General features: G+C 37.0%; 3 protein-coding genes across 8 annotated transcripts; 2 read left to right on the forward strand and 1 right to left on the reverse strand.

Moving 5' to 3' along the window:
• Nucleotides 1-520: 520 nt before the first annotated feature.
• LOC103947909 (pentatricopeptide repeat-containing protein At1g06270) lies at nucleotides 521-3815 on the forward strand. Of its 5 annotated transcripts, none has more exons than XR_007251650.1 (4): nucleotides 521-722; nucleotides 1155-2342; nucleotides 3090-3341; nucleotides 3446-3815. XR_007251650.1 is itself a non-coding variant. In XM_009358877.3 (2 exons), exon 2 carries the CDS (start codon nucleotides 1169-1171, stop codon nucleotides 2204-2206), a length of 1038 nt encoding a protein of 345 aa, XP_009357152.2. In that variant the 5' UTR covers nucleotides 523-722; nucleotides 1096-1168; the 3' UTR covers nucleotides 2207-2516. The 5 variants fall into 5 exon arrangements, 1 of the variants encoding a protein (XP_009357152.2); XR_667335.3 differs by having other exon boundaries at nucleotides 522-722; nucleotides 1096-2279; XR_007251648.1 differs by having other exon boundaries at nucleotides 523-722; nucleotides 1096-2342.
• On the reverse strand, nucleotides 2668-3525 carry LOC103947974 (KDEL-tailed cysteine endopeptidase CEP2). Its single transcript, XM_048566506.1, has one exon. The coding sequence runs from the start codon at nucleotides 3523-3525 to the stop codon at nucleotides 3076-3078; it is 450 nt and encodes a 149-aa protein (XP_048422463.1). The 3' UTR covers nucleotides 2668-3075.
• Nucleotides 3816-13099: 9284 nt separating the features above from the next.
• LOC103947910 (basic leucine zipper 34-like) lies at nucleotides 13100-17143 on the forward strand. 2 transcript variants are annotated; one of them, XM_048566326.1, is made up of 5 exons: nucleotides 13100-13206; nucleotides 13386-14064; nucleotides 14212-14302; nucleotides 14402-14528; nucleotides 16155-17143. In XM_048566326.1, the coding sequence occupies exons 2-5, from the start codon at nucleotides 13478-13480 to the stop codon at nucleotides 16328-16330; spliced, it is 981 nt and encodes a 326-aa protein (XP_048422283.1). In that variant the 5' UTR covers nucleotides 13100-13206; nucleotides 13386-13477; the 3' UTR covers nucleotides 16331-17143. The 2 variants fall into 2 exon arrangements, 1 of the variants encoding a protein (XP_048422283.1); XR_007251580.1 differs by lacking the exon at nucleotides 13100-13206 and having other exon boundaries at nucleotides 13226-14064; nucleotides 16155-16424; nucleotides 16544-17143.
• The last annotated feature ends 531 nt before the right edge of the window (nucleotides 17144-17674 follow it).

Below are 17674 nucleotides of genomic sequence, written 5' to 3' on the forward strand. Positions count from 1 at the left end.
TTCATTTATATAGTTGATGTGGCTAAATATATTTTGTAAACGATAATGCAGGGGAAATTATTTATTTAAACTGTATTTTGTAAGTTATATGATATGGTTGTTAATGATTAAATTATTAGTATTAAACCTTATTTTCTTTTAAATTATTATTTTTTCTGTTAGTATATCTAGTATTACTCTTTGACAATTTAATCCAACTTAACATGATCTTTGAAAAAAAAAAAAATAGTTGAAAAGGATCTTGCTATCTACACATCTATTTTTACCTCCCAGTTGTTGATTTCTATCATCACCACCTCTTAGAAAAGTATAACCCAAGCTAATCAGTAAGAATAATACTTAGTACTCTGTATACTCACTCTTTCATTGAACAAACAATATTATGTATGAATGGAAGAGTTGGTTAAACCTCACAATAAATTAGCAATAATGTGATTCATGTTCGCCTTGAACGAGAATACCACAATTAATAAATCATGTGTTAAAATATAATTAGATAAAATCAAAAGTAAGAAACCAATCCAATCAGTAATCCCTCCTCTCTCTCTCTCTCTCTCTCTCTCTCTCTCTCTCTCTCACCACGACTGCAGAAGACTCTGAACCCACCCGTAAGTAAGTACTAAGGAGAGTGAGGATTCGACTCAGAGAAGAGTGGGAATTCAATCTCGTTGAGCAATAATCAACAGAAAGAGTAGACAGGCCTGGCTGCTTATTTAAATGAGGTAAGCTCTCCGATTCTCGTATTGTTATTTGTCATTGAATGCCCACTTCCTGTTCGACAATATTCCTCTGAGACAAATTCCTTGCATTCTTTTTTGTTAATCTCTGCCCAACCATTATCCTTATCTCCGTAGCATCTTTACAAGTTGATTTGTTTAATACCAACTGCAGATTCACGACTTGACATCCATCCCATGTTATTTGTTTCCCACCAACCTTGTGTTAATATTTGTTTAGATTTCATTTGTAATCCGGATGCTGTCACTTCCATTTGTGTACTCATCTCTAATACGTAATACGTAAACCGAAAAAGAATTTCAAGCTAACCATTCAGCTACTGTATGTTAATGTTGTTGCATTGATAAAATTCTTCAGGTTTGGTTTTGTAATTGTCGAGGTGGTGCCGGTGTCATGCAAATATTGATGCAATACAGTCCACAAGTACAACATGGCTTTGAGAGCAGCAAATGCAAAGCTTTGCACATCTCTTCTTCCTGTACCTTGTTGTCTCCTGCAGCATCGCTCCTGTCACTTGATCACTTCATCTCAAATGCTCCAAGAAACCATAAGAAATACGGTTGAAGCCAAAGCATACGAGAAGATACCTGATCTCCTCATTTCCTCTGCCCAAGCATGCCAAAAGCCCAATCCTTTCTCATTCCTTTCAACCTATCCCAACAACCTTAGAACACAAGTCGTTGATCAAATTTTGCAGTCTTTCATCCCTCTAAGGCCTCGTTCTAGAGCGCAGATTACTTATTCCTGCCTCCTTTCATTTACACTCCAAAGCTCCAATCCCTTCCCTCTTGCTCTTGCCATTCTCCAACGAACTCTTCGCTCTGGCTGCGTCCCTGTCCCCCAAACCCTTCTTCTCCTCTCTTCTGCTTGGATGAACTGCCGGAAAGAATCTCTGTCTCTGTGTGAGATCTTATTGGATATGCAGTCAATTGGATATCATCCTGACTGTGGAGTGTGCAATTACCTGATATCTTCTTTGTGTTCTGTTGATCAGTTGAATGAGGCGGTTAAACTCTTAAAGGGTATGAGTAGGGTAGGATGTATTCCTGATTTGGAGAGTTTTGACACAGTAATTGGTGCAATGTGCACTGTCAGAAGAACAGCCGAGGCAGTAGATGTGATTAAGCAAATGGTGGAGAAAGTTGGGTTGACTCCAAGGCAGGGGACGGTTATGAAAGTGGCAGCAGCATTGCGAGCAAACAAAGAGATATGGAGAGCGGTTGAGATGATTGGGTTCTTAGAGAGGGAGGATCACCCTGTCAGCTGTGAGAGCTATGAATTGGTGGTTAACGGGTGCTTGGATGTGGGTGAGTATATTTTGGCGGGGAAGGTGGTGATTAGGATGACGGAGAGAGGTTTTATACCTTATATCAGGACCAGACTGAAGGTTGTTGAGAGGTTGGCTGGCGCTGGTGAATGGGAGCTAGCTTGTTCTGTGAGGCAACGATTTAGAGAATTGAAGTCGTAGCTCCCTGTATATCTTTGAGGCCATGGATTCCACTTCTTTACGTTAATGGGAGCTGGTACTCAGTCCATTTGAAGTATGGGTTCAATGTTCCTTTTCTCTGCCACTAAGCATCTTAAAAGTCTGTTGTCATTTGATGGTAAAGTCATGGTTCTTAATTCTTTTTAATGCTAGGGCCAAGAAGAGTTTGAGATGAAAAATAACTTCTTCATAGAGCTGAACAAGTTTGTGCTTGTAAACTTATTGGGACCCATATGGAACAAAATTTTTATTTAGCACTATAAATATCTACATTTTGAAAGAAACCTAAACAGATAGTTGTGAGATGAAGTATTTATTGTTTTAACAAAGTGAAGGTAGGATTTGAAGAATAAGAAAATTTTCAGCGTAATTTCAATAGTAGTCCTCTTGTCTCTAAGCTTGGTAATTTTTCAGCTTATTTTTTCTTAGAGTAGCTTTTGACATGATGAATGGGTTTAGGATCGAACGAGAATCCTCTTTGTGATGTTATTTCTCTTTCCCAGAAACGAAATTCGTCTTCTCCTTTTGGAATATGATTGATAACTTATAGTTTGGTTTCCCTGTTTCTTTCTTAACCACGTTCTTTTCAAACTCTAAACCGCTGTGAACTAAACTAAACATTTATTTGCGTCTGTATAGAAAACTCAGCATTTCTCAGAATAACAATTGTAACATGAATTAATGATGAAATGCTAATAAGATATGCCCATGTTATTTGATAAACTACATAATCTCAGTTAATACCCATTATGTTTGAATTATTTTCCTTGTTTTCTTTGTACTATTTGGAATTCCATGGTTGCATATTTTACCTTGTTACTATATAGAAGAAGGTTAATTTATCATACTGCTCAAGCCTGAACAGGGTAGCTAGCCTGCATGGCAATGCCGCAAGTACCTTCCTTATCAGCCGAGTTGCGTGTTATTCTTACATAACCAGATTCACCCCAGTCAAGACCCCAGGAATTCTTCACAATCCAGTACTTTTTACCACTATCTTCTCCATACCCCACTGCGGTGACTCCATGGTTGAGATTCTTTCCGCAATAACCAGTGAAGATACCTGAAGAATAGAGTTGAAAACCATAACTGCCAGCATCGATTGCAACAGAGACAGGTTGGCGAGCAACTGCGGCTTGTAGGCTTTTCTCGTTATTGACAGGTATTCTTTCATAGCCACTTATGTTCACAGCACGTCTTTTCAATTTATCCTCATCACAGGTACCCTGTAATCCTTCGTAGGGATAATCGTCTTCGGTGGAGAGTCCGTTATCTTTTATGAAACTAAACGCTTTCTCCATGAATCCACCACTACAGCCTTCGTTCCCAGAGTTGACATCGCAGTCCACAAGTTCTTGCTCTGATAGTGACACCAAGTTTCCAGTTTTGATTTTGTTAATTCCTTCAACAGCTGCTACGGCTGAGAAAGCCCAACAACTTCCTGCATTGTAAGTGTAGTACTATCAGACGTTGCTAATTAATATGCTATCAGCAGGCTGAACATCAAGGACATGTGAGTATTATCTACAACCCAACTTTTTATCATTGTTTATATATCTTAAAGCAAAAACTGTATTAAGCTTTGGCGTCTTGGTATGTACTTGGAACGTGATAGAATATGCATTTGTTGTAGAATAATTCCAGAAAGTACGAAACTAAACTTAGAAAAGTAATTCCCGAACCATCTTCTAGCAGAAAAACTGAAATTTCAGGAGCATAAAAAGGGGGAGAAATAAAACGTAATTTATACCACATTTGCCTTGCTCCTTGATTGGAGTTACCGCGCCACGCTTTCTCCAATCTACTGTAGTCGGCAAATCTTCTTCCTTGTCATAGCTGAACCTCGTCTTTAGATCTCTCCTAGTTTGGAAACCCATGTAGTTTGTTGTGAATTCTATGTTTGTGATATCTGCAAACTTGTTGTCACTGAGTTTGTATGAAAGATTTTGAGAATTTATGAAATCAACAAACTCAAGGTTGGATTTGTATATCCCAAAACGGTATTCCTTTTCCTCTTCACTCTTATATGTTCGGCCATATTTGTCCTGCCACCTTTGATATCTCTGCCTCATGGCTTTGAGGTCACCCTCTGGAGGCTTGTACTCTTGGGCACATGCTGTAGATGATATGCACAAAATGCACACCATGAAAAACGTTAAGCTAGCACACGCTAACATCATAAAATGTTTGCTTGTTGATAGTCTTGAGATTAACAATGGTATTGATTTCGAGTTTGCGTTTTCTACGTGTTTGAGTTCAAGTCTTGTTTATAGTAATACGATTCGAGGTAGTTTTGAAACGGGTAGTATTGTTTTGCTCATGCTTTTTGTGCTTGTGAATTTTGTTTAAGGCTTCTTTATTGTGTTCTTATGATGAATGAAGTGTTTAGGCTACGTATAGAGGTGTTGTGTTCGCTACGCTAACCCACAGATAGAGTGCGGCTATGTTGTGCTATTTCGACTGGTGGATATCATTTCGCAGGTTATATATGACGATAAATGATTTTCACACTCTCATTTTCTTTTCTTGCATTTTCTTTTTGTTAGTCTTTGGATGGAAAATAAAAATCAAGAAACAAAAACACAAGAGCGGAAAATCGGTTGTAGAGTGAACTCGTTTGCTATCTGACTAGCCTACATATTAAACAGCACATCGGATAACAATTATGGCCTTAAGTTGCTGTCCAAAATTTAGGGGTGCAACTTGGGTTGAGTCAAACTGAATATGCCCATGCACATTTCAAATCCGATCAGACGGATTATAATGAAGAAAAAAAACACACCCAACACGCAACCAAACCTCAACACTATCATTTATTGGGTGGGTCGGGTTGTTGTCTTGCTCACCCATGTCAACCCCAACCCAACCCCATTTTTTTAGTCCGAATTCACTCAAGCACATAATATACCCTCCCATTTCATATTATATAAGTTATGTATAAGTTTTGGAATGACTATACTTGAACTTTATTGTCGGTTTTCATATGGGTAATAACAAATGAAGTTTTACTTTTACATTTCTTTTGGTTTAAGCCTTGGTATACATTCTGAAATTGAATTTCAACTTTGCATGGTTTGAAACATTAGAAATAGTCATCAAGTTGTTTGTTTTAACTTTTGTGAGGATGATGATGTGTAAATGAAATTTTAATTAATATTGACGTTGTTTGATTCAAAATTTTAAAAATCATTCAAAATACAGTGGTATAAATAAGTGTGAACTCGATAAAGTTGAGTGAACCTGAACCTAATCCAAAGAAACCCTAACTAATTAAAATCCGAACCCGAGTAAATCTGCATGAACCCGAACCTAACTCAACCCAAACTCAAATTGTGAAGGTTGGGTTAGGATTGGGTTGACCATTCAACTTACCCAACCGGCATGAGTTGCACCCATACCAAAATCTGATTAAGTTGTGGTTCATGCAAATGATCATGCTAAAGCTCCCAACACGTAAGGAATTAAGTTGAGCTAAAACTCCCAAACAATGGTTTTGTTAATCAAACCCTAAATCTCAATCCTAAACCACCCCACTAATCGTGATTAGTGCCTCCTTGAGACTTCCTCGATAAAGGCAAATTAATGCATATTCTAAACACCCCACTAATTATGATTAGCACTGCCCCCCAAACACTTTCAGATTATCCTGATTTATTAAAAGCTACAAAAATTCTAGTCGAGGTACTGATGGAAAGTACCACGAAACTTACACCCCCCTACATGTGGGTATGGCTTGGGGACAAAGTAAAAGAAGCTTAGAACGTCCGAACAATTCACATGGGGAGTGTAACGTGATTCCCTTTCCTACCGCCTCATGTGCTCCAAATTGCCCTAATCCCACTAATAAACTATCTAATTATTGCCAATTCAACCTGTTTATACTCCTAATAGTAATACGGGTCCACCCCTTGGTTTCGGTCTGCGTAGTGATTTTTTTTTTTTCTTTTTAACAAACGATATTAACTGCATTCATATGGGATAAAGCTTAAAATGTAAGTTTTAAATCCTCCAAACCATTTCCAACCATTGGGCTGAAATAAATCTTATGGAGAAAATATATATATATCTAGGCTAGATTCCTTCCAAGATTTAAGTCTGGCTTAAATTATTCTAGACCCACCAAAACATCATATTTCAAACATTTTTTTTGTTTTTTATTTATAATCTAACAGCTGTGATCAAATAAGATCAAATCTAATGGTTAAAAAAAGATGTGACGGTCCACAATTAAATCTAACGTCTAAAATAATTTAAGAAAATTAGTTAAATCAAATTTCACTTAAAACTTTATAAATACCTATGTATTTATATGATTTTTAATTACTTATTAAAATTTAAATATTTTAGATTAAAATGTTCATAAAAATAAATAGGATAGTCTGCAAAAATTTTATTTTCAAAAAAGTTACCTAAAAATAAGGCTAAAATCATTTTTTAATAATTTCGGGCTAAAATTTTAAGTCATAAGGATTGGAGGAGAAAAACAGTTTCTGGGTTATGACTTAAAATTTTTTAGCTTAAATTTTTAAGCTTTATCTCCAAGGGTTGGATATGGTCTAAGGGGGTGAAGGTGTGGGTTAAGTCTCACAATGAGCTAACAACAATGTGGTTCAAATTTGCATTTAGCAAGAATCGAATCTAAGACCTCACACTTACAAGTGAAGAGAAACACAACTAGACCGTAGTATTAAGTGGTCGTCAGCGTAGTGATTTATGTTTAGGTTTTTTTTTAATCTTAAATGGTCTCTAAAATTGACTCACACTATTAAGATGGTCTCTGAAATTAAAAATCGATCAAAGTAGTCATTGAAAATAGGTGTCGCAAATCAATGTGATGGTTCTTCTGTCACAATTCTGTCAAAAGTTCTGTTATGTGCTGGTGTGACACATAAATGGGTCCCACAAGTCTAATTAAATTAAAAATAAATTTGAATAATAATTAATTAAAAAAATTGTCAACCTAGAATCCCAGTCCCGGCATCATCTCTAATCACAGCCCACACTCCTCTACCTCCATCTATGGTAGCCTTCTCCGTCTCTCCTTAGAAAAAAAAAATTCTCAAGACATCTATCTTTACACCATTCGACACCCTCCACCGAATTAGACCAGGATTGAGACCACCTTTGGTGACGGCTTTGATTGGCGACAACATCTTTGACAATATTATTAACATTTGGGCAATTGACATCCTCATAACCATAATCTAAGAGAAGTTATTCGGCGCTCCTCCGGTGATCTTGGTGACTAGGAGAACGGCGAGTTCTGCCTTGAGATAATCTCATTGTGCAAAAAGGTATTTTGACCATTTTTTAATTAATTATTAAATTATTAAACCACATTAGCACATAACAAAATGTTTGACAGAATTGTGATTGAATGACCATATTGATTTGTGACACCTATATTCAGGGGCTACATTAATTGATTTTCAATTTTAGAGGCTACCTTGATGGTACGGATCAATTTTAGGAATCATTTGTGATAAAAATCCATAAATCTTGTGGGACCCATTTATGTGCCACATCAGCATATAACATTTTTTTTATAGAATTATGACAGAAATACCACATTGACTTGCAAAACCTATTTTCAGGGACTACATTGGTCAATTTTCAATTTCATGGACCATCTTGATGATGTGGGTCAATTACAGGTACCATTAGTGATAAAAATCCTTTTTGTTTTTATTATTATTATTATTATTTTTTATCTTTCTAATATAAGAGGTATTTCACCACATATCTATGGCAGACTATTCTTTCTTTTTATGTAGCATCATACTTTTGGTCCCTAGATCAAACATTATGCCACAATAGAGATGGTGGCCCAAAAAAATTCATACATAGGTGTTTGAACTCGAGTTAAAGGTAAATATTTGCCCACTTTTCACTAGACCAACCCCTTATCACTTTTAAGTGTGGTAGTTCTTAATTTATGACTTATCTTTGCTTTGTCCCTTATGTCATACATGAAATCTCGCTTTACTCCCTACACTCTATTAGACCTTACTTTGTCCCTTGTAATACTGATTTGTGCCTCATTTTACTCCATTTGGCAATTGGATTGAAGAATGCATTAATTCCGCTGATGATACAGGAACTCTTTTTATTTCAGCTCTAGTTGCTGAAGTCATATGAATTTTTTGTTCTTCAAATGTCTAATAACTACAATGAAAAAAATTTCCCTAACAATCATTCTTAACCATTTTGTGATAAGCGAGAACAATCCCTCATGCGTGTATGAACATTTGCTATCTTTGATGGAATGTTAAATTCTATAAATGGTCAGTTTTTGCAAGTATTTTAGATACAAATTCTATAAATGCTCAGTTTCTCTAGTTGACCTGATTGTTTATAGATGAGACTCTTCGTATGCTGACTAACAATAGGATTTCATACCATGCTAGTTAGTCATCTGTTGTTTTGCTAGGATGGTGCCGATCTTATTTAGCAGACCACTTCAACAAATATGTAGTAATAAGCACGATCTGTGAAATTCCGTCCCCGGAATTTCATTATTTACTTTACATATTTCTTATCTATTAGGTTTTATTAACTATATTTTTGTTAATATTAGAGTTTTAATTACTTAGTCATAAAGTTTGGTTTTTATAATTAGTTTTTTTTTTAAAGGAAAAAAAGAAAGAAAAAGAGAGACTAGAATCTGCCAGATGGCAGTGAGAGAGACAAAGAAAAGGAGAGAAAGGAGGAAAAGTGGGGGAACGGACCAATAAGAAAAGAGAGTAAGGAGGGGAAAGGAGGGAGAGAAAACCACCCAATCTAGATCATCTCTTCGACCCCTTTCAAACACGGTTTTGACCCGGTTCCTAGCGACGATTTCCGTTGATTTTCGTCAGTTTTTTTAGCAAATTTCCCTCAGCTGTCACTTGTACACTCCACCCCATCCTATATTCTCTCACTTCCACCAAAAATCTGAGAGTTTTTGGCCTTTATTGTGTAGAAACCGCACGATGGGTGTGACGGGTTCAAGGGTGGGGATTGGCCGATTTCGAAAGCCTCACTGTCAACCACCACCCATTTTCAACTCCTCTTGAGTCCAAGAACAAAGCCCAGGGGTGGGTTAAGGTGTCAGAGCTTGTTTGGAGTCGAATCTAAGCACACCCAAATCTACCGTGGGAAAATTCAGGCGTTTTCCGATCAAATTAGACTTCGGCCCAGGTATGAAAATTGGTCCCCTCACTGAGATCTACTTGCCTGTAAAATTTGGTAATTTTTTGAAATACTTGAATTTTCCGATGAGTCGTGACGGCCGACCACCACCTACGGTGGCGTGTGGCTAGTGGGCCGACAATGCCTTTATAAGTTAAATTGGATGCCCTGATTTTGAATTTGATACCCGCATGATGAAATTTGATTGTTTGAACCTATTTTCATTATAATACGCCACTTGATAATTATATGAATCGACGATCCGACCGTTGGTTTGTCACCAATCTTTAATGCGTTATAAAGCGTAATATTTGAGGATATTAGGAATTAACTGATCAAGAATTCACGTACAGATCTTCCTGAATTGAATTTCTAAGTTTGTAAAAGTAAAAGTTGACCGCCACTTGAATTTATGATTGGCAGAGATCCAACTGTCGGATCACAATGAGATTTTAGTATGTTGTTCTATGAGCATAATGTGAACCTTAAGAAGTTATGGTTCCAAAATACGATGTGCCGATCTTTCGGATTAAATTGCTAGGGTGTGTACCCCATCGTTGACTGAGAGTTGACTTTTGATTAACATGTCTTGAACCATTTGAATTACTGAAGTTAGTATTAGTAGAGATTCAGTGAGACTTTGTGGACTTATCTCAATGAGTGACTTTAATATATGTGATATGGTTATTATCCTGTTTTCTTATATTAGTATCCTTTGTGGATATGACTTGGTTTTATAAATGTGTTTTCTATTAAAATGTGATTTTTATAATTGGCCATCGATCTATTTTTATTAAATGTGATTTGACTCATGGATTGGAAATATTTGTGAAAAAGTGCTTTGAAGTGCATATTAAAATGTTTGTTAAACCTAAGGGCTAGTAGGGGACCGTTACCCTAGTGTCACGGGGTTAGGTGACACCGAGTCTGCACCATGTAGCAGTGGTACATAGATGGTCCTACTTGGTTAATCCGCATAGGGGACCATACTATTTATGGATCGCGCTTGGTTAATCCGCAATGGGCAATCTTTCTGGCCATATATATTTAGGAGTGATCATGCTTGGTTAATTCATGATGGGTGATCACTGCCTATAACCCTGCTTGGTTAATTCGCGAGGAGGGGCCACTAGTGGTCCTACTTGGTTAATCCGCGATAAGGGACCATGGTCATGCTTGGTTAATCCACGATAGGGGACCATACTATTTATGGATCGTGCTTGGTTAATCCACGACGGGTGATCCTTATGGCCATGCATACTAAGGGGTGATCATGCTTGGTTAATCCACGATGGGTGATCATTGTCTAACGAATTCGTAGCAGTGACTCTGCTTGGTTAATCCGTAATGGGGGGTCACTACCTACATGGTTTCTCAAGCGTGACTCTGCTTGGTTAATCCGCTATGGGGGGGGGGCACTTCCTGTTTTGTTACTTGTGTAGGCTTCAGCCGAACTGCGTTCCTCTAGCCCTAGTTTTTAATGTATTTATGAACGATAGTTTTGAGAGTCTTTGTGGTTTGAATTAGAAAAGCCGTTTGATGTATGGGTGACTCATTCGGAGTTTTTAGTGACTTGACTATGATTTCATAAATATAAACTTATATTTGAGATTTATAAACTATAATCGATGGCCTTCCTTTTTATTGGTTATCACATACTTGTATTATTGTCACTCACCCAAGCTTTGCAGCTTGTCCGAGTCCTGGTTTGCCAGTGCACCATTCCCATAATGTAAGTACTGATTATACATGTGACAGGTTTGGGTAGATTACAAGAAACCGCTTGATATTTTGGTTTCGTTGAGTGGTCCGGAACCCGATGTTGTTGGATTCCGTTGAGTGGTCTGGAATCCTTGCTCTTGCTCATTTCCATAAGGTTAGTATAGAACCTTAGATTTGAGTGAATGGGAATTACCCATAATAGACCTTCTGAATATAAATTAGATTACCATGTTATTACTCATTGATTGATTAACGTAGTTAAATGTTAAAATCATGCATCTTTGATTCATGAATTGATTAATTGACGGGATTATGGAATGACGTTGGATATGATTGTTATGATTATGATTATTTTAGTTGATCAATGTGGCTTGATAATAATACTGTGCTTCGTTGGTTATTTGATATGTTACATGTTGTGGATGGAGGTATCATGTTGAAAACATAGTGATTTATATGATGGATGGAATGGGAACCTTGAATGTTATGTGGGTTTGTTGTGGGGCCCTGAACCTAGTAACTTCATATGTTTGTTAACTTCTAATATTTGATTAAGGAATACTATACTTTTCAATTTGAACGTACTGTGATAAATGTCGGAGTGTAGTAAATGGTGAACTACGAATGGCTTGATTCCTATTTAGGGTACGTAGGTAGTCTAACTAGGAGATTAGATGTAGCCATAAAGCATATGAAAATTACTATGAAATCTGAATCTTGAGCCATGCTTGTACATATCCTGAATGCGGGGTATGTTAGATATATGGATACTTGGTGACGTCACGTGTTGGTCCTGGACGTATGTCAGGATCAGAGTGTGACACAGTCTTTGGCAAATAACTTATCAAAGTAGGGGACACCGGACACCCAAGGGAGGCTCTGAAGAGTCGATCCCTACTTTCTTGATCTCATGAAGGGTGCAGTGGCATGAATTGGGATATGATGAGCTCAAAGGCCACTTTGATATCTACTTGAGCTCGAAAGCCCAAGACCTATAGGACATGCAACGCCTAGTCCATTAGAGTTACATGTGTGGATGTGGTTAATTTATGTCTCCACAAGTACAATCACTCATGACCGTGTGGATAACTTCGTGCAATTAATGTATGCATGTGGGTGATTGTATCTAACATTTTTTTTTCTTCCTACAAATGCAAAAAAGGGTATGATGGTCCTATCATCATATGGTTTTACTAATATATGCGCTCGGTGTTACTAATTGTATAAAATAAAAAGCGTGTTTCTTTTGTGATGTCCTTTGATCATTCTCTGTTTGTGTATCATGGTTTAAATTTTCAACCCGTTAGCTTAACATGGTAATAGAGTACTACGACACAAACCCATTAAGATAATAAATTGACACAAACACAAAAAATACGACACATTTGTCGCGTCTACTCGAAGGACGATCTAAGGGTTATAATTTGAGGAAAGGGATCATCTCCAGATCCCTTCCTCCTAATCCATCAAGTTCAGAGATCCTGTTTATAGTCATTAGATCAAATTTCAACAGTTCGAATCTCTCAAACTTGGTGAATTACGAGGAATGAATCTGAAGAGGATCCCTTCCCATTACTTGATACAAGAACCCTTCACCCATGTGGATGGGTCTGACGGTCAGAATGGATGATGGTAAGTTTAAAATGTAGTTGTGGGTTGCATGCAAAGCATTGCACACGAGAATGTTCCTTTGGATGTGGGACAGTAGCAGTAGAAAAATATAAATATGACGAGGGAGGGCCTATTGTATTATTCTATTATTATAGGCTCTCGTACTAAAGAGACGGTCACAAGGGCACGTGGTGGCTGATTCCGCTTGTTATGTTATTAAACTAGTACAGGCGACTTTCCAGTAAAACCGTTGAACCCCAACCTCCTCCCAGCTGGAGATAGCTGTCCAATCCCCTGCCCATGTGACCCCACTGCACACATACATAGATAGAGATCCAATACAATGAAAGAGAGGAAGATATTTGCTCAAATATTGATTTTATAGACTTTGGGCATAAAAAAAACGAAAATAACTAATTAAGAGGGAAGATTCTTTGTTACAATGGATGATATCACGTAATAATTATCTAATTGATAAAGTACGTGACAATCATGTATGCTGTGCGTGTTGTTATTGAAATAATATATTAATTTCAAAAGAGTTTCTGCAGCGATAATTATGTTACATTTTACCTTTAACATTACCTTTTGTGTATTTTCTGGGTATATATAGGAGCTTATGTTGAAGCTCTTGTAATTTTGGTTTGGTTTCTTTCAGGGCATCTCTCTCTCATCATCTCAACATTCCAAGGCGAGAGTTTGATTGATACACAAAACAGTTAACATTATTTTGTGTGCAATATTAATATCATGGCACAATTACCTCCAAAAGTTCCAAGCATGACACCCAATTGGCCTGACTCTTCACACAAGAAGATGCCGCCTTTAATGGGCGGCTGTTTTGCCCCCAGTGGAAATGCCATTGCCGCCACCACGTCCCAAAACCCTAGTTGGGTTGATGAATTCCTCGACTTCTCTTCGGCGCGACGGGGATCGCACCGGAGATCCATCAGCGACTCTATCACCTTCCTGGAGGCACCAATGCAGGAAGAATGCCGCGTCTTCGCGGCACCTCCAGGCTCAGGCTCGCACTCCCACTCCCACGCTAACAACAATCATCACGAGTTTGATAGGTTCGACGACGAACAATTCATGTCCATGTTCACCGCCGATGAAATGTCCGCCGCCGCCGCCGCGGCGGTGGGACCTACAGGGTCGTCGTCGAACCCGTCCACGCCTTCGGATCATAACAGCATCAGCGACGATGAGAAAGAAGCGCAGGGGAAGCAGCAGCAGATCAATAGGCAGCTAAAGAATGAATCAGAAGAGGTGGAAAGCCAATGCGAATTACAAACCACATCCAATGATAGGAAAATTGATCCCAAAAGGGTCAAGAGGTAATCTTCATGCACACACACACACACTTATACATATGTGCGTGTGTATATATATATATATATATCATATATATATATATATGAGTTTAATTAATTTTGTTATTTAATTAGTTCTTAATTACATAATTTTATTGTGTGTTGCATTAGAATTTTGGCGAACAGACAATCTGCACAAAGATCACGGGTGAGGAAGCTACAATACATATCAGAACTCGAACGCAGTGTTACCTCTCTGCAAGTAGGTTAATTACATAATTTAATTCTGATTTTAATTAATTAACTTGTTTGTCAAACAAATAACTGAATATTTTTTTTCTTGTCTTGCATCAAAACGAAGGTTGAAGTTTCAGTGTTGTCACCACGGGTTGCATTTCTCGATCATCAACGCTTGCTTCTAAATGTCGACAACAGTGCTCTCAAACAAAGAATTGCAGCATTGGCGCAGGATAAGATCTTCAAAGACGGTACGCACGTATATTATCATTGTTCTAATTTATCGTGCATAATTAAATTATTTAATTTTAATTTCACAAAATTGAACAATCAGCAACATGAATCTTGTTCACATTAATTTTAATTTCGTTTAAAGTTCAAGATATAAGAAAATTCTAGAGAGTTTTAACGAAAAGCTCGCGGTATTGTTCACTTTAACAAAAAATCACATTTTTACACTTGGTACTATTCATTTACCCTTTATTCTGTCCTTATCGTTAAAACTCAAAGTTTTCAAGCCCTTTTCATTAATTTTTCTAAAATTTTACTCTGGTGCACCATGCTTTCAGACTTCTGAAAAACTTGTCTCTTACAGAAATGCGAGTTGCACATGTTTTGTTTTGAAAGCTGGTGCACCAGTACCGTAAAAAGTATAAAATATAGACAACATATATATGATAAATTTTAACTTTGTCATTTGAGTTCACGTGTCTAAATATTAATTTTAAGTTTCCCTTAAATTAAAGGAAGAACATGTATAATTGCCCTTCAATCAGTTGAGCTCCTAGCTACCAACTTTTTCTTGTACTGGTGTGAGATCTAATTAATTCCCTGGCCATGTTAGGAAAAAATTAAGAGCTGCAGCCCATAAAAGGTAGTTAAAATTGGCACTCAAAAGTAGGAAAATGGAAATTATACCTTTCGATCGCAGATAAAGACACATATTTGATCCACCAAGAATGAATGCGCATAAAAAAGGTCATCGCATGCATGCTAAGAGTAGGAAGAAAATTAAGGAGATAATGAAATATCATGTGGCATCTCACTAATTGGTTCAATTGCAATATATGTAGCTAGTACAGTATATGTCCCCATGTTGTAATTAAATTTCTTCATTCTAAATTAGATTCATCAATATATAGTACTAGAAAGACGTACGAAAATTAGTGTAATGTTAGAGAGACTATATTTGTTAATTATTGTTTAATAGAAATGATTCCCTGTTGTCTATGTGGATACCGTTTTGTGCATAGGAGCAATTTTTTTACCTTATCTTTAGCTCTGGTGTATGTTCATCCCCCACACTACCATGCAGGTTGTCACCTGTTAAGCTAATTAACCATAGTTAAAACTTTGCAACTGAATTTTTCTGAAGATATGAAATGAAATGGTGAGGGGGTGAGAGGGGAAAAGGGAGCGGGGGTGAAAAAGTGTACAAGCGACAGAAAATCTTAATTGCAGGATTTTAAAATGATTAATTAGCTTAATAGGTGTCAACGATAGAGGTGTATATTAGATATACACCAGAGTTAAAGATGGGTAACACAAATGCTCCCCTTTATGTTTTCGAGATTTGGTTCACAAAAAATGTGGTTGGATACATAGTATTGTAGAATAAATAAAGTTCCAAATTCTTTTAAGGGTTGTTAGGTGTGTTCTATGGCTATGCATGTTTTTCTTTGGGGTTGAAATTTAGGAGGGAAGAAAAGTGATTAGGGATAAAGTAATTTAATTGTCATTAACATATAGGCATGTGTTTACATGTGTACATATTGATTGATCATGTGCACATTTTACTTTATAATGTGGGTTGTCACATGGTAATGAAACGGTTTTAATTTTATATTAATTTGAATTTGTGCAAACAAATATTGCAGCTCATCAAGAAGCATTGAAGAGGGAAATAGAGAGACTAAGGCAAGTGTATCACCAACAAAACGTCAAGATGGAGAAGGTTGCACAATCACCAACCTCGCTCACGCCCCGCTCAGACGCCATATCTACTCCTCCTCCTGATCAAACGGAACATCTTCTCAATGTGTCCTCATCCTGATCATCATCATTACCTCTACACTTCGAAAAGGATTTACATATAAGGAATTCACAGCCATGGTCATGTTCCGGCCCAAATTAACTATGTTAAAAGAGTAAGAGAGCAACTTTCGTGGAATATATTCACTATCATTTAGCATCTCTATCTAATAATACAATGTCACATGTAAGTTTCTTTGATATTTCATTATTGAACTGCGACACCACATTGCAGAAAATCCGTTCTATACGAGTCAGCTCTCGTATTTTCTGAGTATGGTTATTCCAATCCAACTGCTGCATGCAAACACTATAAGACAGACTCCAGCCACTACTACTAGTACTAGCCACTAGCTAGCGAGGAGGAAAGAAGTCACATTGTTGGGTGACTTGATCTGCTGCTGCTGCTTACCTGTAGAATCACGTGATGTGTTTAGCTTTAAAGAATGGGACCACTCAGATAATGTATGATTGGTTTGGAGGGAAGAACATGTGCATCTCTTGTTTCTTTACAAACTCAACAAAAAAAGAAGGATTAGGGTCGTCTTTGCTTGATAGGTGGTTTGGAGTGTGTAGTGTGATGCGATCATTCTTTAATGTTTTATATGATTTTTTTTTTTTCTCATTAGTTTTTCTTTTCTTTTGGATTATCTAGTGGGAGAAGGCAAAGTATAGTGGGGATGTGTTGAGATGAGTAAAAGTAAAGGTTGTCAAGGAGGTGCTTTAATGTCGCATTTGTTGTACATTTTAGTGTATTTGCTTGTTTGTAACACCTTCATTCTCTGCAGTAATTCATCGAAATATTTCGTTTTGGATGAAACTTGCATCCCGGACATACACATATCTTACTTCTTACAAATACTTTAACATTTAGATTTTGTAATCTACTTTTATTCCGACAAAAAAAATCATTCAAATCGAAAATTATTTATGCATCTAAATGTATGAAACATCTCTGGCACTTTTCTACTCATGATAATGCTAATGTTGTAAATAAAGTTCTTGAATATGTCATTGATGTGGTTTTGGAGAACATTGCTTAATTAGTAGTTAATTATGAAACTGAAGAATATGGTGTCCAGTCTCCTAAGGCCATCTTCCACCGAAGGAGGGCCAGAGGACTCACTCTTTTTGGCCCTATAGCCCTCTAAGAAATTAACATTTTAATGAACATTGTCAGACCATTTTTCTTACCATCTCAAACTGAAGGGCCAAATATAGCCAAGTGACAAAAAAACCATCTCCAACCGAAGGGGCTAAAGGGCCATAGGGCCAAACATAATTCATTATTTTAATTTAAAAACTACAACTTAAATTTTAAAACTACAACAACTTAAATCTAAAAACTACAACTTAAATTTAAAAA

This window comes from the organism of the source record quoted next, unplaced genomic scaffold, assembly GCF_019419815.1.
Source record: "Pyrus x bretschneideri cultivar Hongxiangsu unplaced genomic scaffold, Pyrus_bretschneideri_v1 Contig41, whole genome shotgun sequence".
Taxonomy (NCBI): Eukaryota; Viridiplantae; Streptophyta; class Magnoliopsida; order Rosales; family Rosaceae; genus Pyrus; species Pyrus x bretschneideri.

Coding starts and splice junctions, on each gene's coding strand:
- LOC103947909 (XM_009358877.3), top strand. CDS start 1,169: ATGGCTTTGAGAGCAGCAAATGCAAAGCTTTGCACATCTCTTCTTCCT.
- LOC103947974 (XM_048566506.1), bottom strand. CDS start 3,525: ATGGAGAAAGCGTTTAGTTTCATAAAAGATAACGGACTCTCCACCGAA.
- LOC103947910 (XM_048566326.1), top strand. CDS start 13,478: ATGGCACAATTACCTCCAAAAGTTCCAAGCATGACACCCAATTGGCCT. Junction 14,065..14,211: donor GATCCCAAAAGGGTCAAGAG/GTAATCTTCATG, acceptor GTGTTGCATTAG/AATTTTGGCGAACAGACAAT. Junction 14,529..16,154: donor GGATAAGATCTTCAAAGACG/GTACGCACGTAT, acceptor CAAATATTGCAG/CTCATCAAGAAGCATTGAAG.